Consider the following 23,115-nt stretch of genomic DNA (forward strand, 5'->3'; position numbering starts at 1 on the left):
GTTTACTCACTTTGCTAAGGCATTGGAACCTAGTTGTCGTTTTCCAGAGCTGAAAAAGAAGGAAAAAATGAATTAGATTTGAACATACCTACATATTAGTTTATTTTTTCTAATTCGGATTAAAACGCAAAAAAGTAGAGACTGTACAACTTACAAAAAACACCATCACCGGCATTTGAACGCAACCAACAACATACGTAACATTAAAAAAATATAAACGATGAATGTATATTTTCTTAAACATGTAATGGTTTCTAACTTAAAAGAGGAAAAAATTAACCCTTATAAGTATTTAAATAGTTTTAATTTGAGAACTATAACGTTCATCATTTAAAAGAAGCGATTTTAAGATTGATAGTTAAATTTGATTCCTAAAGTGAACGATTCACAGTTATCTTTAACTTTGAATAACATTGAAGTAGCAGATTACCCTTTAAACTACACAATGATGCACTTCGACCAAATTCACTTTTCATATCTGCTTTAATCATGATCATGGATCTCATTCATGTTTGGTTGAGGGTAGTTCACCTCATGTTTGACACCTTTATTTTTTACAATAATTGAATTACTCAATTATTGAAAGAAATCCAAAATGGGTAACAGCAGAATTCGTAGATCGTCACCAATAAAAAAAACCCCCGAACATTGCCAAATTCCTGATCAGTCCAATTTTGGCTCGAACACCTTAACGTGTTTTGTGCGAATTTGTGGGTGGTTTGCTGCCATCAGTGTTCGACCTAAGTGGGCTTTTATAGAGTGCTTTTTTATGGTGTACCGAGTAGTTCTTTCGGATTCGTTCGTTTTTTAATGAGGCGTGAAAGTAATGGTAATAAAATGAAGTCGGACCGCCTAGCTTGCCGGCTAAGCTAGGTTTTTGGCGCCCGTATTTGCAAGTGTTAAACGCAATGAGTCAATCGTGCTATAAAAACGCACCGTCTAAAATTGAACTTGCCTGCACACAATTCAAGGCAAAATACTTTACAATGACAACTGGAAAATAAGAACCTGTTGCGACGGAAATTACTTTTAACAAAGCTTTCTTGAAAAAAAAATAGGAATTTTATTTGTGATGTTTGATATCCAATCCTTAATATCAGTAGTAGATATGTTGAAGAAAGATTGGTGGTACAATTCATCCAACCAATTGTAAATTTTGAATGCCAAATTCTGTTCTAAGTTCCAAAGTCAAACGAAAGTTCTACCCAACTGAACGATATAACCTCCATTCACCTTGTAAATGAAAGTCCAATTCAACATTTCATGCTGCTGACAGAAATGTCCTAGACCCAAATTTATTTGAATAATCACAAAACTATGAAGCTTTTGTTCCTAGGCCACAAAAAACACCCTCACAATCCAACAAGAACGCCAACCAAATTGTAGCGTGCCAGTTCAATGCTCTCTGTGGGGAGGTGACGGAAATAAAAAATAATGAATCAAAAGAAATATTTTCCACCTCCACCAAACCGGTAAAAGCATACAGAAATGTTCTTGACCTTTATCGGTGTCTGTCCCAGAAGGCACACTTCCCGCACGTCGCGTAATCATCGTCATTCCCCCGCGACGCATTTCTCCTTCCTTGCGTTCCGAACCCATGAATTAACCTTGAAACGCGTCGCGTGTCCCAAATTCAACGCCGAGGCGCTCAATGTCGGGAATAATGAACCTGTGCGTGGTGCCTTGGACAAGGAAAAAAAGTGGACCAAATAAACATCAAGGCTCACAGCCACAACTACCATGACGTATAATTATGTACAACCACAAAAGGTAGCAGTAAATTGTGGTTGTAGCACCACCTTCGAGGGAAGTTTAGATACCCTTGGCGACTTCATCAGTAAAACGAGGCCTCCGCACTACGACTAGCTACTGGTAAATGCCTTTTGATGATAACAAACATGTGTTCTTTCGACATAAGCAATGCTGATGTCTGATAAAAAAAAATAGAAAAAGAAGAATACCGGTTGTAGGTACAGGTGCAAACACGTTATCAAAGCGGTTGTTTTTGATAACAGCAGCGGTATGGACATGCGATATCTCGATATTGCAGTAGACTTCTAAGAGAAAATTATCAAGGTGGATAACATGCGTGAAAGAAATTTATTATATTCTCGGCAAACGAAAATCTGTGCTTATCAATGACCTCCAGATTGCTATGCAATACGCTAAACTTTTTGAAAAAAAACCACATATTATGCACGATGAAGTTGATCCATAATACTGATCCCTAATTTCCATTTTTTTCATATCAAAATGAGATATAATTCAGTACTCGTAGGATGTTAAAATATCTCAAATTGCAACAAAAAATCCATGCAAGAATAACTATGTAAATTAGGGAAACTGGGTATAAAATGCGCAGAGCGGGCAAAATGCACCACCATCAGTATTTCCCGAAACAAACATTTTTTAACATTTTGAAAACGCCAGTCTGTTAAATTTACACTTTTATGCGTTTATAGACATTTTTGGACCTTCTAATTTTTATATATTACGTAAATTTGATGAAATATAAAAACAAAATTTTTCAGGAGCTTTTCTTGCAATTTTTCAAATTTTCTCGTAAGGTATTACGACATCCATCAGCCAAAAAAATTACCTGGCATCTGTTACAATGATGAATATTGGTCTTGACAATCATCACATAACGAAAAATTTCCTTATTCAATTATTTTTTCTGTTATTTTGAACGTTTTTTAACGATTTTTAATAAACATAATAAACAAAACGCACCATGTCCGTTTATTTTAAGCATGTTTCATATTTGTTTAAATTTATATGCAGTTTTCATCACAACAATTTGAAAGATATTTATATGTTGAATTGGAAAACATAACTTAAATATAAAAGAATATATTTAAAATTCCTCAATTTAATATAGATTTGATTAACATTTCACAAGCATGTCAGTATGTCTTGGAGCACTGCGCGTAGCAATACAGTTTTGCATCTGAAGAATAAATTTTTTTTTACTTGGCAAACACCTTCGGAGGCACCTGAATCAATAAACACTTATTAAACGTTAAACGGCGCGTTTGGGTACACACATATGCGCACTTTGCCCCAAACGAAATGGAAGTCAATCTTTAGAAAGTCATTCAAAATTTAACGATTAAGACGTATATAATTGCTATAATATATGTTGCAGTTTATATATTTCTGATGAAGAACAGTCCCCTTTTCAAAACTATTGTCGAATTTACTGGATTGCATTCTTCATTTACGAGCAATAAAAGATTCTTCTTAACGTGGGCGTCTTACCCCCAGTTCCCCTATATCACCCTTTGATAGCAATATATCAAGATTATAACTCAATCAGATATCAGTATATTGACAACTTTCACTTTATCTTGTTAAATCGGGGCGAACAGAGCACTATTCATCGGGGCACGATGCGCATTTTTTCCGCAGAACCGAGCAGCGAATTCAACTCGATAAAGTCAACTGTATTATAGAGCTACAGCTTGACTAGTTTACATCAGACGATTTAGCCTATTGGAAAGGTTTCAGAGAGGTAATCAGAAGACTCGAGTTCGATTCCTTGCCGAGGCCAGGTCGACCAGGTCGATCAGGAATCGAATTCGAGTTTTCTGAATACCTCTCCGACACCTTATCAATAGGCAAAAATCGTCAGATGGAACAAGTCATCCTGTAGTTCTACAATTCACAATGAATTCGCTGCTAGATTCTACGGTAGAAAATGCTCATCGTGCCGCAATTAATGGTGCTTATACTGCCCCAGTGAGGGTTCTCATTATGCCCCATACAGTGACTGATTTTCAGCTTTTGGAAAAAAAATTTAAAATGCATTTTTAAACATTTTTATCTACTTTTTTAAGTGTAAGCCCGTTAGGAAACACGAAACAATGATGTAACTCACATATTCTAGCTGTTTCGTATGGTTAAATTAGCGTCCTTCTTAACGTGGCCATTATGCCTTTATCTCCCCTATTAATTCTGAAACCTGACACTAAAACCTCGATCTATTTTTCGAAAACGGGTCACATGTTGCCTTAAAAGTTGCATCCAGATGTAAATTTGCTTTATGGTAAGAAAATGTGGCATCCAGGACTGGGTCATTCGGGTATTACCCAATGACTCTCCAGAATCTGACCGATTATTTCTTTTCGTTCGGGCACTGTCAGTTTGATCAAAGATGACGTTGGAACAACAAAAAAAAAGTTCGAGTATGTTTAAGAGTAAGATTATCAAATAATCAAGGTTAAAAATTCAAGTGAAGAATTTCGCTCCAGAATATTCATAAATAAAGAATTAGAATTTAAAATCTAGAATCAAATATCATATTAATAATTCAAACATCAATTCAGATTTTAATTACAATATTAAATTAGGATTTAGGAGTGCCTCACTGGATTCGAAAAAAGCTTGAAGCTAAATTTGAATTGAAAATATAAGATTAAGATAAAATATTGCTGATTATATGATTTGTTTAGCCGTTTGTAGCAATCCTCGATTTTCTTTTCCGTTGTAACATACACTACTCTCCATACTTTCTCAATGCGGTTTGAACTGCTCGGACACTCACACCTTCTTCCTTAGCTAGTTTTCTGATTAAAAGACCACTCACAGGGCCACATTTGTGTACAGTCCGTTTTCATTGCTCGAGAAACGACAAAAAATGACAAAGCTTACTTCACTTGGATGTAAACAACAGTACGCAGCCAAAATTTGGTTAAACACTACACGTTTTTTTTTTAAATGACGGTTATTTTATAGAAAGGATTTTTAGTTAACATTAGAATTATTTTTTGAGGTAAATTTGACAGATGTTAAAAGGGCTAAAAAATGTGAAATTTAATTAAAAACTTGAAAAGACTGCACTAGTTCAAAGTTTAGAAACATAGATACAAACAATACTGTTGGTCATCAATAATTGTCTTGAAAGAAAATTTGTATTGCATTTTAGGTTTAAAATGACAGAAAAGTCTTGAAAAATATGTCAGAAAAAAAGGTGGAAAAGGTTAATTTTATCTAGACATCACGATTTCAATGATTTAGGGGAGATAACGGCATAACGAGCACCTGGAGTAGGGTTACCATATCCCTCAACGCCAAAAAGAGTACTTTGAAAACATGTTCAAAATATTTAGGAGAAACGGGAGAAACCAGAAAATTTAAATTCAAATAGTGACAATTAGCTGCTAGTCATGTGACTTACCTGGCAATTATGATTTTTCAAATGACTTTTACAAATTGTAAGTTATCTTTATTAGTTTTTGTTCATTTTCTTGCAGATTTTAGTGAAAAATAAAAGGGTCGTTGGATTATTCGAAAAGATAGAGATAAGAACATCGCAAACATGAGAAAATGTTGCATTTCAAAAAAGTCCAAATTGCTAATGTTCTTTTTGTCAACTGTTTGGGCACTAATTGCATATTCAAAGGCGTTGATTGTCTGCACAGTTTATTTCAACGCCTGGAAGAAGCTTTTCTTGAAAGCGATTTTAAAACATTCGAAGTTCTTATATTTTACTTATAGAAAAGTACTGCTCATGAAATAGCAAACTTGTTGTTAACGAAATATTTAGATTTTTATCGATTTGTGATGCTTTCCATTTTAATTCATCGTTTGGAAAACTCAACAAAATAGATAAACCTGAAGCACCGTGTCATGAATGCATAAAGTGTTGCATTTCTTTCAGATTTCTTGTATGGGAGAGTGGGGAATCATGGGCCACTTTTTTTCGTTGCTCCATAACTTCTTTATCAAAAAGGATAAGTTGAATATAAAAAATGGTATGGTTTTCTACATTTTCAAGGTATCATAAGGTTTTTTTTTAATTTTTAATAAGTTATTTTTCCCAAATTCTGACTGTTTGAAAAAAAAGCAATATTTTTTGGATTTTGAAAAATGGTGGGGAATTGTGGGCCACCAAATCCAAATTGACCAAATAACATGCAAAGTTGATGAGTTGACCCAAAACTGTGATTTCCAAATTCATTGCGTTATTTTAAAACAATTTCAGATGTTTAAATAAAAAAGAGAGCTGTGTATGATCGCATAAATTCCAAAACCTGGCTCGCGAACGTTTTGGCAAAATTTCTTATATAAGATGGACAAAATATTTTTCATAGCTCTTCATTTGGCATAAGAAAACTTTACAGGTAGGAAAAACGTATTTTAAATTATGAATGTGTATAAAAACATCAAAATATAGGTGATTCAAGATGTGTGGCCCACGATTCCCACAAGCTATGATTTGCAAATTGGTTGCGTTTGTGAGACTTATTGATGTTTCATCAAAAATTCCTTTTCCACGTGAAAGATCATGACAAAACTAAGATCTTAAGCGTATGAGCATATTTTTGTTATGCACTTTAGGTTCCCCATCGATGAAATAAGCGGGTGTTTTTTTAATTATGGAAGTAAGTTTTTCTCACTTCCCAGTAAACATGAAATCGCATTAAAAATGATAACTCAAGTCATTAAAAACGTTACTGCGAATCGTAATTCCAACTAATGCAAGTAAAATGTCGTAAAAATCGTTACTCTAAGTCGGATTAAAAAGTTCAAATCGTATATTATAAAAAGTCCGCCATGTTTCCCGATTTTGAAGACGATTTCGTTCCTTTTTTTTCTCCCGCGTGGGTCAAAAGAGAGAACAGCTTTGTTGTTCTCTTTGCGACCAGCAGTGCAACCAGATTGCTAAAAATCAGATGGTCTATTTGCAAGAATTGCCCAATGGCTGAGGCTGCAAATATTGTCGCTGGCAACGGTTCGCATGTGTTGAGAAAAAAAATTTGTACTCTCTTGCATTCTTTCAGTATGTATGAATATGGTGTCGAAATCGTATACTCTTATCGCTTTAGCCAGAAGTTGAAAATATGTATGTATATTGCCTCCACTTTGGTAGGTAAATGCTGTTTTTTCGAGTTTCATACGATCATTCTATAATGTATATGAAACGTATAACAAAGTTGTTGAGAAATATACCTACAAAAATGTATGCTGGGTTTTTTTTAGTTGGTAAATAAAAGAAGCATATGATGCGTACTTCAGGAAACAACATATAGGAATATATGCTCATGCAAAGCGACGACGATGACAGTTGGTTTGAGATTTTTATCTCAACACACATCTGAGATATTAAAAGTGCCCCACGTTTCCCCATAGCCCACGATACCCTACTCTTCCCTCCATATTTACATAGGAACACAAACTAAAGAACTGGAAGAAATAAGTTCGTTTCTCTGATAAAAGGTCTTTCAACAGAAAAAAGAGTACAATCCGCAAGTTTTTACAAAAAAAAGAGTACGCTCATTTCTCGATCGAAAAAGAGTACATGTACTCTTAAAAGAGTACGTATGGTAACCCTACTAGAGAGAACTGGGCACGCCGCTTTTTTATGGAAATACGTATTTTCTCAAATAAATAATAGCGATTTTTGAATAATTCTGTGTTAAAATGTGCAAATATGTTCTGAGAAATTACTTGCATCTGCTTTTCAAGCAAAAATTATCCTAAATATTGCTTCTGCAGTGAGTGATCCAAAAGGCAAATAGTCATTCTGGATTTCATATGGGCGCTCGCATTTTTGCGAATAGACAAAATGAAAAAAACAGAAGGGCTAAACATAGCATTTATTCAATTTTCGCGTAACAATCACGGAAAACTCGTATTTACCTTGCGCGGTGTTAAATTATGCTTATTTTTATCGAGTTTAGTTACTTAGATTGGTAAAGGATCGGATACAGCGAAATAGTCAATTGATTATATTTTCTGAAACTTCGAAAGCGTTTTTCTCAAAACAGAGGTTTTGACGTATTGGCTCTATCCAAAAGTCGATATCGAAATGTTTTTTTTTTTTTTTGCTTTCACCAAAAGCAACCAATGATTATGTGAAATTTGGTGGATGCTGTAACAATCAATTTTTATTTCGTCATTACATGTGATAGTTTAACCCAGAATAATATAAAATATTCGAATTGAAATATTTCTGTAATTCAATTGCACACATAACATTTTCAATGCATTTTGATAATATTATGATTAAACTAAAAATAACGATATAAATTAATGTGTCTTAGTTCAGCATATATCGGCAGTAAAAAGGGTTGATGACTTATGGTTGTGTGTGACCAATAGTTGTGGAGGAACGTTAAAAAACTAAAATTAAAAACCGGGAGAATCAAGGGGAGGTTTACTTTTCTGGGCTATTTAATAGAGTGTCCATTACCTGGCCTTTTTCTCGTTCCCGGGAATCGGGAAATCTGGTAGCCTGTTTTCCGGGATCCCGGGAAATATTCAAAAACATGTAAAACATTTGCACTCCGATTCAAATATGCATAGCTTATCGAACCTTTCGTGCATACAAGCCCATAATTTGTTCAAAATGTACTGTAATGTTTCTTAACTTATTTTCAACCAAATTTTGTTATCGAGAATAGTTTAAGTGTTTTCAACAATGATAAATTAAAAACAGTTTAACGAACTATAAAATAACCTGAATTCAAATGAAGAATTCATCCATGCAATTACGGGTTGATAAAAAAAAAATTTTTTTTATTTGTTTGATTATTCCAACCATTTTTTTTTTTTCTAAACCCTTTACATATTTGCTCTTCATATAAAAAAAAAACGATGTATTCTTCATTTTGAGGTTTTGAAATTCCTTTGAAGAATGATTTCGGAGGCTTTCAGGATTTTCCAGAGAAATAATTTCATACATGTCGGTAATTCCCGGGAATGAAACAACGATTCCCGGAAATCGGGAATTCCCGTTTTTTTCGAATTCCCGGGAAATCCCGGGACGGACACTCTACTATTTAAGTGTGGAGTCGAACAGTTTAAGTAACAAACGACCCCCAAAAATGTGTAACCAAAAGATATTTTTAGGAATATGTTCGGGTTTACAGAAGATTTAAATACGTTTTACCACAACCGATTCATCAAAAATCTTTGGAAAACTTGCATTTGCTAGAAAATCCCCGTCAAAAGGCGGTTGGGTTCTACATTATTCTACATTTAAAATATTTTGTTTCGTGAAAAATGTTTTTTTTAGTCAACGTGATCTCCTGTCGTATTATAAAATAAATGAGGCTCAGAGAGTTGTATCCATGAGTATTGAGTATCGCCGGAAGATTTTTGATTCTATATCGGGGAATTTAAAATTTCTATGTAAGATGGTTTCTTTATACCGAAAATTCAACTAAAAAATGCATGATTGTGTTTTAACCCCTAAACGCCTTGAGTCTATAAATAGTGAACTGTGGCAAGTCACTTGCTTCCTGAGCCGATGTCCGTGAGTTCGAGCCCCAGTGTAAACATCGATCACAGTTGTACCGGATAAGTTTTCAATGACTGTCCGCCAACTGCATCGTTGATATAAGTCGCGAATGACATAACGATGTTTAAACGACTATAATCGAAAAAAAAGAATCAACAAAATTTTACCAGAAGCTCTTTTTTGTAATTTTCAAACGTTTTCAATGTAAGAACATTATAATCAAAGTTATTCCAATATGTACGTTAGTGGTGGAGAATATTAACTTAATTGAAAGATTTTCAAATTGGCGGCAAATTGTTCAAATGTTTCATATAGATACAATAGAAATAAGAAAGTGAGATAAAATGAATTCACTTCGTTATATCTTTAGATTGTTTTAAATGCTTGTTCTATACAGATTTTTTTGTTTTTACAATTTTATTTCAATTTTGGAAAATTAAATAATGAATGCAGGCCTCTGTGGTGGAAAAAAGGGACTCCCGGATCTTGTTCATAAATTAACGATCGGCGAAAAGATGTTACAAAGTGTAATCGAAGCAAGAAACCTACACCCAAAATTCAGCCTCTGTGCCAATGGCGTGTAATCAATTATTATTTATTTACATAGTATTCCGTCTTACGACATAACTTGACGAACATAATTCCTAAAATTCACTCGGTCCATGGCAACCGTTCTCCAATTTCTCGGGCACCCCACGTTCGCCAGATCACGCTCCACTTGGTCTAACCACCTCGCTCGTTGCGCCCCCGCTCGTCTTGTTCCTACCGGATTCGTAGCGAACACCTGTTTTGCAGGACAGTCGTCCGGCATTCTCGCAACATGTCCTGCCCAGCGTATCCGGCCAGCCTTAACCACCTTCTGGATACTGGGTTCGCCGTAGAGTCGCGCGAGCTCGTGGTTCATCCTTCGCCTCCACACTCCGTTCTCCTGTACGCCGCCAAAGATGGTTCTTAACACTCGTCGCTCGAATACTCCGAGTGTACGCAGGTCCTCCTCGAGCAATATCCATGTCTCGTGCCCGTAGAGAACAACCGGTCTAATAAGCGTCATATACAGGTTACACTTTGTGCGAGGGCTAAGTCTTCTCGACCGCAGTTGCTTGTGGAGTCCATAGTAGGCACGACTTCCGCTGATAATTCGCCTCCGGATCTCACGGCTGGTGTCATTGTCTGCGGTCACCAGTGAGCCGAGATAGACAAAGTCTTCGACTATCTCCAGCTCGTCGCCGTCGATCGTGACCTTGTTATTACTGGACAAGCGGGTTCGGTCGGTCTCGGATCCGCAGGCCAGCATGTACTTCGTCTTGGACGTATTAATCATCAACCCAATCCTTCCTGCTTCGCGTTTCAGTTTGCGGTAGATCTCCTCCACCGCCACAGATGATCTGCCGACTATATCAATGTCATCGGCAAAGCAGATAAGTTGACTGGATCTGTTGAAAATCGTGCCCCGCATTTCGCCCACCGCTCGTCGAATAACACCTTCTAGCGCCACGTTGAACATCATGCAGGATAGACCATCACCTTGTCGAAGCCCCCTGCGCGATTCGAATGAACTCGACAATTCACCCGAAATCCGCACACAGCACTGCGTTCCATCCATCGTCGCCTTGATCAGTCTGATCAGCTTCCCGGAAAAGCCGTTCTCGTCCATGATTTTCCATAGCTCGTTACGGTTGATCGTGTCGTATGCGGCTTTGAAGTCGATGAATAGATGATGCGTAGGGACTTGGTGTTCACGGCATTTTTGGAGGATTTGCCGTAATGTGAATATCTGGTCCGTCGTAGACCGTCCCTCCATGAAGCCGGCCTGATGACTTCCCACGAATCTGTTTGCTTGTGGCGTTAGGCGGCGGAGTAGGATTCGGGACAACACTTTGTAGGCGGCATTGAGGACAGTGATCGCTCGGTAGTTCTCACAGTCCAATTTGTCGCCCTTCTTGTAGATGGGGCATATTACCCCCTCCTTCCACTCCTCCGGTAGCTGTTCAATGTCCCAGATCCGGATTATCAACCGGTGTAGGCAATCGGCCAACCTGTCCGGGCCCATTTTGATGAGTTCAGCTGCGATGCCATCCTTCCCAGCCGACTTGTTTCTATTCAGCTGGCGAATGGCTTCCTTGACTTCACTCATCGTTGGGAGTGGCTCGTCTTCGTCGTTGGCTACGCCGGCGATGTACCTTCCCCCACCGTCTTGATCTCCTGCATGTGCGCCGTTCAGGTGTTCATCGAAGTGCTGCTTCCACCTTTTGATCACCTCACGATTGTCCGTCAGGATACCCCCGTCCTTATCCCGGCACATTTCGGCTTGCGGCACGAAGCCTTTGCGGGATGCGTTGAGTTTCTGATAGAACTTTCGTGTTTCTTGGGAACGATGCAGCTGCTCCAGCTCCTCGAGCTCCTCCTCCTCCAGGCGGCGCTTTTTCTCCTGGAAAAGTCGGACTCGCTGCCTCTTCCGCTGTCGGTGATTTTCCACATTTCGACGGGTGCCTCTCTGCACTACTGCCGCCCGCGCGGCATTCTCTTCGTCCATCACCCTCCTACACTCCTCGTCGAACCAGTCGTTCCGTCGAGATCGCTCCACATAACCGATGACGTTCTCCGCAGCACTGTTGATGGCTGTTTTGATGGTATCCCAACAGTCCTCGAGAGGGGCTTCGTCAAGCTCGCCCTCTGCCGGCAGCGCTGCTTCGACCGATTGCGCGTAGTCTGCCGCGACCTCAGGTTGCTTCAGTCGCGCGATATTTAACCGAGGCGGGCGCCGGTTTCGCGTGTTGTTCACTACGGAGAGTTTTGGGCGCATCTTCACCATCACCAGATAATGGTCCGACTCGATGTTGGCGCCCCGACAAGATCTGACGTCGATGATGTCCGAGAAGTGCCGGCTGTCGATCAAAACGTGGTCGATCTGTGATTGAGTTTGGTACGGTGATCTCCAGGTGTACTTGTGTGGGAGGCGGTGCTGAAAAAAGGTACTACGTACGGCCATTCGTTTGGAGGCGGCGAAATCGATAAGTCTGAGGCCGTTTTCGTTGGTCAGCTGGTGCGCACTGAACCTTCCAATTGTCGGTTTGAATTCCTCCTCCTGGCCGACCTGAGCATTGAAATCCCCGATGACGATCTTGATATCATGTTTTGGGCAACGGTCGTATTCACGCTCCAGCTGCGCGTAAAATTCGTCTTTGTCGTCACCGGTACTTCCGAGGTGAGGGCTGTGCACGTTGATGATGCTGATGTTGAAGAACCGGCCCTTGATTCTCAACCGGCACATTCGTGAGTTGATCGGCCACCACCCGATCACGCGCTTTTGCATCTTTCCCATCACTATAAAAGCTGTTCCAAGCTCGTGTGTGTTGCCGCAGCTCTGGTAGATGGCACGACCATCTGGGTACGTTCGTACCGTGGAGCCCTTCCAGCATACCTCCTGCAGCGCTACGATGTCGAATTTGCGGCTCTTCAATTCGTTGGAGAGCACGTGGGTACTGCCCACAAAATTTAGAGATCGGCAGTTCCATGTTCCAAGTTTCCAATCGTTAGTCCCTTTTCGTCGCGTGGGTCTTTGCCGATTTCCATCCGAAATTTGTTGTTCGTTATTCGTTGCTTAAGTTTTTTAGTAGTCACAGGCTCGCAAGGCCCGCAGCTAACCCCACTATCTCGCAGGAGGACCGTCGTGATGTTGCTGTTTTGGGTCCCGAACACCACCAGGACGCTGTTGCACTCCGTACGCCGCCCCTAACATGGAGAACAGACGCGTACGAAGCCCCCTAACTCATTCTGCATGCGACCAAAGCATCCACCGGGGTTGGGTACCCGATCTCCGCTAAGGTTGCTCGCACCCCAGCTAGCACCACGGGGAGGTAGAGAATCGGAGTTGCAGACAAGAGGTGATATGACCACTACCCGAAGGTTGGGTGTATGGGGTCTCGAGTTGCACATTGTCTACTTCACTAGCCAATCACTAGTCATCAATTACATAGCATCATTGGTACAAGAAGATAACGCGACCGATGCTGATTCGATTTGCATCCACCGGCACTAACCTCCTAGAGCGACCGAATTGCGTATGTCTGAAAGAAACAAAATAAAAACGTTTTCACGTCCCTCCCTATCGCATCACAAGACGAAAAAGGATGGAAATAAATATCGGCCAACACCAGGCAGCCAGCGAACCGAGCACTGTGCGTGTGAATGTAGCAAAAGCAACAAAAAAACATTCCTTCAATTCAATTCGCCGGCAAACAACCACGGCTAAGCTGTGCGTGTGTATGTAGCAAAAGCAACAAGAATATGTTCCTTCAATTCACCGGCAAACAAGCACCGGCCAAGCTGCCCGGCTTTAGCAGCTGTGTATATGTAGCGTGTGTATGTAATAGCAGGCAGTAAGCAAAGCACAGTTCTCATTCAATGGGTTTCCCGTTTCCTTCACTCCCGTTCCCTTTCCCGTTTCCATCGAAAGACAAATGAATAACTTGAAAGAAGGCCAAACGCCGGGAAGCCACTGTCGTGCGTTTCTTTTGTGATTGATCGGTGGCGCCTATGATGACAAATATCCCTCTTCCTACATGAAGCTCAATTAGTACACTGGTTAAGGTATCGGTCTGGCAAGACCATATAGTTGGTGATTTGAGTTCGATTCTCCCTACGGGCGCTGTGGTTTATATTTTTATTTTCTTGTTTCTGGGATGAATTATCCAATAGGAACGAAATCCCATTAAATGTGTTTCTTGTTTCGCTTGAATGTAGTGGTCATTAGACTAGTTCACTTTTCGGATTTTTTCGCTGATCACAACGCCACTTACAGGGTTTGATCCTCATTCATTTTCAAGAACTCTGGCCGAATTTGAGCTCATTTGAGTAAGTTTCCAGCGTGCGCTAGAAGTTTTATTGAAAAAAGTCCATTTTTCTGGAAAATTTTCGTAGATGTGTTCTAGCAAGCTGTTGTTAATATAAAATGATAATTTTATAGTGCTCGGTGATTGGTATGACAAGCATTCGTATGGACCTGTTTTAGATAATTGACTAAATCAAACCGAAAAAATTTAAAAATTCATAAACTACCAACTTTTACAGAAAATTCACTTACAAGTTGAGAACTTAAAATCAGTAGTAAATAGAAAACAAATATTTTCGATATAAACTTTTCATAAAAAGTTAGCCTTATTTATAACCTTTAATTTGATGTATAACACTTAATTATCGCAACAGTACAAGCAAAGATATTCAAACATTGACATCACATTCTTTGAATCATAATGTTGTCTCCATTCAAGTTTTAGCATCATGCAACCTGCAAAACGTGGCATCAAGAGGACTTGCTTACAACTTGATCAAAGCGCGCGCTTTTTTTAACTCCTGGCCCCGTCATGGGGTACTTGATTGAATAAAATATTCTTTCTTGTGCACAAGTTGGTGTGAAGCAAACTTGAATGAAAAATATTTTATCAAATCAAATTTGTTACATAGATATTTTAATAACTTTGCTAGCACTCTTGCGATCATTGAGTGTTATACATCAAATTAAAGGTTATAAATAAGGCTATCTTTTTATGAAAAGTTTATATCGAAAATATTTTTTTTCTATTTACTACTGATTTTAAGCTCTCAACTTGTAAGTAAATTTTCGGTAAAAGTTGGTAGCTTATGAATTTTTAATTTTTTTCGGTTTGATTTAGTCAATTATCTAAAACAGGTCCATAAGAATGCTTGTCATACCAATCACCGAGCACTATAAAATTATCATTTTATATTAACAACAGTTTGCTAGAACACATCTACGAAAATTTTACAGAAAAATGGACTTTTTTCAATAAAACTTCTAGCGCACGCTGGAAACTTACTCAAATGAGCTCAAATTCGGCCAGAGTTCTTGAAAATGAATGAGGATCAAACCCTGTAAGTGGCGTTGTGGTCAGCGAAAAAAGCCGAAAAGTGAACTAGTCTAGTGGTCATGCATCATTTTAGTTGGGAGCCGAGTCCTTAAGCCAGTTACGGTTTTTCAAACATACCGTCTTCGGCACAGTGCACATTTCAGAGCATTATCGGCACAGAGATTTGCTAAATAGGCATTGGATTTTTGCAACCTCTTCTATGGGTGTAATTGAAGGTTATCTTGAAATAAGGATCTGCTGGAGATTTTCTTAGAAAAGACAATCAAACGAGACTTCCAGGAGCGTCATCGAAGATTTTCTTTTTGCGATTTGTTATTTGATTGTAAACTCGTAGACACACCGCAATACACAAACGTTCACTGGACAAAGCTTAGCAGAATGCTGCAAAAATTGAAGAATGGTCCTTTAAATTTTTAGTGCCTTTTGAATCACCAAGAACTACTATAAAATATGAGATGATTTGGTTGATTCCTGAGGTAGCGCAACGGGTTTACGTTTTAATTTAAATTTGTATTGGAAAAGATTTATTTAAATATTTAGCAGGTCCTTAAGCTCCATTTTTTTTGTTTTTATGAATAAGTTTCGCGAAAAAAAATCTCACAATTAAAATATTAATATCAATATAAGATGCCAAAATATGCCAACTTTTCAATCCGCTTTTCAAAGTTTATCTACTGTGACTAAAACAGTTTTGAGGGTCCTTTTATTGAGGTTTTTAAACAACTTTTTTTACATTTTTTTTTGTCATGATCTTATTTAAAAATATATATATACCCTTATGCGCAACGTAGAGCTTCTAACACCAGCTTTCTTGGACAATAAATAAAATTTTTTGAACATTTCGTTACTAATCTACAGTCTTTTTTTAGAAGCATGTTACTTTGGTTTATTTTCTTAGACTTTGAATAACTTCAAAACTAATGAATGTAGCTGAGAGTTGCGTTACAAGGTTCCTAAAATCATAAATTTGGTTGACAAACGAAAGAGATACAGCGATTTTAAACGAGTAGTGTCAAATCAACACTGAAGGTTATTTTTGTTTGGGCTTTGCATCTATAAAAAAAATTAATGATGTACAACTAAAGATTTCATGAATTCATTGAGGGCCCCAGAAGATTTTTTTTTTCATTTGAATGGCTGAATAAAGATACAAGACGCCAAACTTCGAATTGTGTCTTATTGACATTCAAGAGCGAATTAGGGTGAATGACTTTTTGACAGAATATACATATAAGTTTAAAAAAAAAGTCTGATAGTTTTAGAAATTCTTTTAAATTATAAAAAAATCAATAAAATGTATAAATTTCATTTCTACACCATTGTAGTTGATCTAAAATTGTAGAACAGCACTACCTACTATTTTTAACAACGCCACAACCTTTTACAACATAACCTTTTCCGCACAATGTCAATGTTCTCATTATTGGAATGCTAATCCGAACACACCGAAAAAGCCAAGCCAAATTATTTGGGGGAGAACAAAACGACACAAACAAATATCTAGCGGTTTAATCCAGCACGATATGCGAGGGAATGTAATCAGAACAAATTCTCTTCTGTCGTCAGTTGAGTTGAAGCAAAACAAAGCCCCACCCCGTGCAGTTGGTTTTGTACATCGGATTTCAGATTTAGTCAGCCGGCTAGAGAGCTCACTAATTAGCATACTACTCGCTATTCACCTGTCGACCGATGCCGCTTTCATGCATAATGTGATTCCTCCCAATATGCTTGGCGACTGAATGTGACTTACATAATAATCAACTATCACTAAGCCTCACGAATCGTCAATGTATGTATGGGTGAAATTTGTGTGACTGGAAGTGAAAAAAGACGAATGCTATTAGTACCATGTAACTACTACCTTTTGCTAGTATAAACCACCCGGTAGCAGTATTATAAGCGGCGATATGTTTATCGGAAGATAGGTTTCTTCAACGTCAAAAAAGCTGGTGACATTTTTCTATTCAAGAAAACGCAAAAAAAAACCTGACCAACCGAACGATCCATCGAACATAGGAAGAGGCTTGGCTGTGGACAGCCGGGAGCGACCTATCATCATCGTAGAGGGCATTAAATGATGCCTTAAAAACAAACTGGCGTCGTGGATTGGCAACTTGTGGAATGCCTTTCGAAAACGCAACAAAAATAAAGAAATACGTAGGTATAGGATGAACCGGCTTTCACCTGAATGATTCCGCCGTAAGCAAAAAACTATCAACCAGAGGAGGATGATTTGCAAACGTGTGATTTCCTTACAAAGACATTTTTAAACCCTCGGAGAATCGATCGCTGATTAAATAAATAATGATGGGTAGAATAACAAAGCTGTTTGAAAAGTTTAGCTAAAAATAGTTTGATATTCGATGCCTACGAATAATCTTCCGATTCGTTACTGTTCAATTCCTAACGGCTGTTTCATGAAAAACGTTACGTGGGAATTTTGACCTAACGATGCATCAATGCGGTTTACTGATTGCTGGGTATGAAAATCGTTTTCGTTTTGTGGATGCGTTAAGTTTTTGTTGAGTTCATCATGTGTATCAATCATTGTTGATACCGAATATAGGCATTGGGTAGGAACAATTACGATGGATAGGAATTTTACGATACAAAATTGCAGTTTGGACCATGGTAAGTGTCCAAAACGTCCAATGTAGATTTGAACAGTTTCTCTGTTCATAAATATTTAATAAACTTCAAATTTGTAGAAATAATAGTGTGATAGTTGATCTACTGTTTGTGTGAAATTCGAGCTAAACATGTAATTAGGGAAAAAAGTCATTGAAATTCAAAGTTCAATAACAGTGCGCACGCACTTATTTATACTGATTATCAACGGTATTGTATGTACTGATTTTACTTTAAAACAATGAATTCTTCCTATAATTTCTGTAACTACAGTAGGGGGTAAATGGATAACAATACAACATATGGGAAATCAGAATTATAAACTTCATCAATATCTTACTTCTGTTTTCTCTGTTGGGCTCAGTTAAATTTTTTTAACATTACTACAACATGTTACAAAGAAAACAACAGAACAAAAATGAAAAAGAATGAAAATTTTGAAGCGTGAGTTCTTGAAAACAGGTTGGATGTACAGTATAGTTCCGATTTTGTCAGCTCCCGGTTTTGTCTACCCCCGATTTTGTCTATCCCCGATTTTGTCAGCATTTTATCCCGATTTTGTCAGCCTTTGAATTTAGTTGATATTTTCTGCTTTTAAACTAGAATTCCCAGTCATTTAACACTGTATGTTTTTTGGGGGTTGTCCTGACCCACGTAGAGGACCACTCATTAACCACTTGGAATTTTCATGGTTGGTATTTTAAGGGTTGGGGCTGATTGAAGGTTTTCATTGACGACGAATGGAAGGAGGTTGAAACTTGTATGTATAATAGAGTGTCCCAAAATTGCATAGTTTCTGGGAATCTGAGGGCTCACCCTCCAAATGGTAGATAAAAATGTGGAGAACAAACTTTTGTATGGGGCCGACTAAAAGAAAACATGTTTAGAGGTTCCGCAAGAGCGATCTGTGAAAAAAATCCATTTTTTAAATATTTGATTTTAAATAAATTCTGAATCCAAAAATTTTTACAAAATTTATATATTTTATAGTTTTTTAATTATGTTTAGATTAAATACTACACGTCAAAAATGAAAATGAACCAAATTGGTATCAAAATTGAAAATAAGTAAGCTATTTTTAAGAAAAAAAAATTTTTTGGTCCAAAAATGTTGTATTCAACTGACCAAAATGTGTACCTGGCGTGAAATATTTTTGATACTAATACCATCAAAAGATGCGAATTTTTGTGAACTTAAACTTTGCTGAACAAAGCATGTTAATTGTATCATCGTGTGAAGAGCTATTCATGGTTTAATCCTTAAAAAAATCACAATTTAGGATATTTTTAATTTATCCAATTCGTTTTAATAAATACCTACTTTAAAATCAAAACACATGCAAAAAAGACTTGGATGGATTACAAGAATCATCAGAAGGCTATATGCCAAATTTTAGCTGAATGTGACAACGGAAAAGGGTTGCACTGAATCTCAAGTGTGAAAGGGATTCTGAGACATTGTGTTCTGAAGAAGCATAAAATCTGGTTCTTCGTCGATTTTTTTTTCTTTACCAATCGATTGCTTAGTTATGTTAGTTTTATTAAAATTTCAATTAAGACTAACAATTTACCTGAAGACTGCAACTTGATTGGATTTAAAGCAAAAAAGTTATGGCTGTTCAAAGATTTTATTTTGGTGGCAAATTGTAGTTAAACACACAATGAATACATTTCACTCATTGCGTTTTACAGGACAATTTGAGACCAAAATACAATCTTTGAACAGTCATAACTTTTTTGCTTCAAGTCCAATCGAGTTGCAGTCTTCAGGTGAAATGTTAGTCTTAATTGAAATTTTAATAAAATCAACATAACTAAGCAATCGATTGGTAAAGAAAAAAAAAATGATGAAAACCCAGTTTTTATGCTTTTCAGAACACAATGTCTCAATATCCCTTTCACACTTGAGATTCAGTGCAACCCTTTTCCGTTGTTAGATTTAGCTAAAATTTGGCATATAGCCTTCTGATTTTTCTGTAATCCATCCAAGTCATTTTTTGCAAGTATTTTTATTTTAAAGTAGGTATTTATTAAGATGAATTGGATAAACTAAATAAAAAATATCCTAAATTGTGATTTTTTTAAGGATTAAACCATGAATAGCTCTTCACCCGATGATACAATTAACATGCTTTGTTCAGCAAAACTTAAGTGCACAAAAATCCGCATCTTTTGATGGCATTAGTATCAAAAATATTTCATGCCAGGTACACATTTTGGTCAGTTGAATACAAAATTTTTGGACCAAAAAAATTTTTTTCCTTAAAAATAGCTTGCTTATTTTCAATTTTGATACCAATTTGGTTCATTTTTCATTTTTGACGTGTAGTATTTAATCCAAACAATATTAAAAAAATATAAAATATATAAATTTTGTATAAATTTTTGGATCCAGAATTTATTTGAAATCAAATATAAAAAAATGGATTTTTTCAAAGATTGCCCTTGCGGAACCTTTAAACTTGATTTTTTAATCGTCCCCATACAAAAGTTTGTTTTCCACATCCTTATCTACCATTTGGAGTCTGGGCCCCCAGATTCCCAGAAACTATGCATCTTTGGGACACCCTAACTAATGTATACCCTTCTTTTAAAGAAGGGTAAAGGGAGCAAAGTCACCCCTTATCACGGTATTGACATAAAATATCGAAATAACAAGTAAACGGACAGTTATCAAATCAAAATTGAAATTATTTTCAAGAAACATTTTTTTCCCGATTTTGTCAGGTACCCTGTTTTGTCAGCCCTAAATTCAAGATGGGGCTGACAAAATCGGAACAATACTGTACTTATACCCCTTTAGCTATGAGGGCCTCATATTTGATCGAATTGTTGAGACATTATCATTTTAATCAACAACTGTTTCTCATGAACAGTTTATAATAATTGGGATTTGTTGAGGAATTTCACAAACCAAATTTTAATAGTTTCGAACTTTCCTACTAATGCCCAAATCTATCCAACTTATCACAAATTCAACTTTTTTGTTTTTATTTCGCTAAAATTTTATTGAAATAATAGGTGTATGCGTTATACCGGCGATTAAAAATGTTAAACAAGAATTTCAATAAACGGTTTGAAAAATGCGGTTTCCAGCATAAGTGAATTTTTTCTCGTATTTTTGTCATTTAAATTTCTGTTGGACCGGTTGATGACAGAGTAGCGTTCATTATCACTGGACTTGAATGAGTCTTTTTGGTTTGGTGAAGTGTTAAGAGTTGCAACAAAAAATGTGCCTTTATATAGCTGCTTGGCTTAAAAATTTATTAAAATTTCTATAAATAATAAGATATTCATGCTGTTCAAATAACGAATAGAAAATAGTGTAGAATGAGAACAGTAACGACTTTTGTATTCAAGATTCATTTAAAAAAAAAAATATTTGAAGAATTTTTCTCACCCCTCCAACCTTTCTTCAACTATCTTTCAAGGAGTATTTTAAGAACGATTTCAAAAACCGACATCTTTGAAAATTTTCCATATTATAGTGGATCCTCTCTGGTATCCAACTTCTAATTCGCGAAAAATGAACCATCGGAGGTTCTACCCATAATTTACGCTTTTCTAATCAATTCAACACCAATAATTTATTGAATAAGCTTCGACATCCACAATGTGCTTGAATGTGCTAAATGCCTTCAAAATTAACCGGAAGCTGGAAAAGATTCGTCGGAACTTACTTTGATTAACTTTTGATTTCCTTAAAAAACATGCAAACCCAAGTAACAATGTTCAGCAAAACATCGCTAGGACTAAAGTTTAAATCTTCATAAAAAGCTAAAGCGCATTCTATATATTCACCAGAACTCTAATAAAGCTAAAAATCTGGCTATTGTGCTCTGTTCTAGAAACGTCATCATGACAAATTTTTCGTATTACTTTGTAAAATTTTGGTCACCAAAGCTTTTATAAAGCTTTTCAAACACAATGCATAATGGGGAAAAAAGTGTATATACCGCAAAGAAATTCAATATCTTCCCTCCTACATCAAACAAATCTATTGAAATATGCTTTCCTTGAGTGAAAATGTCCGGAAAATCGATTGAACACAGCTTCAGAAGCCGCATGAGCTTACGAACGAAGATATACCAAGTTTGGAAAACAATAGTCCGAACAAGGTTTTTCTGAGTTAATTGAAATGTTTTGGGAATTTGAGGGTAAAATTGCCATAACTGTAGTTTTCGAAGCGTGCGATGGCTAAACAGCCTTCGTTTAATTCCTCGGAAAAAAAACTGAACTTGTTTGTTTCTTTATAATTTGAAAAACGTAGGGGAATAATGAGTAAAAATAATCCATTTTCCAATGCATGCGGTGGCTCGAATAGCCTTCATTCCATTTCTAAAAAAAAAATACTAGAAAGGTCGCATTTTCTTCAAGATTATCCAGTCTGAACAAGCTTTTTCAGAACTGTATTAAAAATGTGGGGTTGTTTGATGCTTGCAGTGGATTAAATAGCCATCGTGCTATTCCTCGAAAAAATTACTCATGATAGGTTTCATTTGAATCAATATTTTTAAGTCCGAACATGCTTTTTTCTCAACTAATAGGAAAATGTAGGGGAATTGAGGATAAAAAACAACCGTTACTTCAATTTCCGATGCGTGCGGTGGCTCAAACAGCCTTCATTCGATTTCTCGAAAAAAAATCACACAAGAGAGGTCAATTTTTGTTCAAAATTTCCTAGTCCAAATCAATATTTTCCTGGATTGTTTACCAAATACAGCGAAATTAGGGGTTTAAAAGGCACTATATCTCCGTTCGTTTGCGGCGTCTGAAACTACGTCCAATCGATTTTACGGACATTTTTTCTAAAGTATATTTTCATAGATTTAGTTCATGTACGAGGAAAGATATTCAATGTCTTCGCTTTATACACTATTTTTTTCATTGTGCAATAGATGATTGAAAATAAGCCTGAAAAAATATTTTTCAATACTTTTCAATACATCAACACGGCGTCATTTTTTTGCATTTCGATTTTGCAATAATCACGGCGTTTGTCAATTCAATTCTTAATAGCTTTATTTTGGTCAGCTTTCTCTAGGAATTCAAGATGGCAGCTTTCGCTGAACTTTAAAATGCTGCAAATGACTTAAAATCGCATTAAACCCCCACAATAAGACCGGAACAAATTTCAAATTCTTCTTTTGTCACTCGAAGTTGGAACATCGCGAGGGGGGTGAAGAATAAAATAAACTGGAATAAATTTCACGAAAGCTTGTATGCAACAAAATTCCTTACAATATCATTGCACAAAACCTATGAATCAAGCAATTTTTTATCGAAAAATCAATTAAATCAAGAATATAAAATGTCAACTAAGTCCCACTATCCAATATTTGTTTTTTGTTCT

At 36.8% G+C, this 23,115-nt stretch overlaps 1 protein-coding gene across 1 annotated transcript in view; it reads right to left on the minus strand.

Annotated features, from left to right (window-relative positions):
- LOC129749349 (rab11 family-interacting protein 4B) overlaps positions 1-23,115 on the minus strand; it is a 215,051-nt gene that overhangs the window by 185,726 nt on the left and 6,210 nt on the right. The window contains exon 2 of the mRNA XM_055744298.1: positions 11-49. Within this exon, the coding sequence (XP_055600273.1) occupies positions 11-49 (39 nt within the window). The remainder of the gene's footprint in view (positions 1-10; positions 50-23,115) is intronic.

Source organism: Uranotaenia lowii, chromosome 2, assembly GCF_029784155.1.
Source record: "Uranotaenia lowii strain MFRU-FL chromosome 2, ASM2978415v1, whole genome shotgun sequence".
NCBI classification, from domain to species: Eukaryota; Metazoa; Arthropoda; class Insecta; order Diptera; family Culicidae; genus Uranotaenia; species Uranotaenia lowii.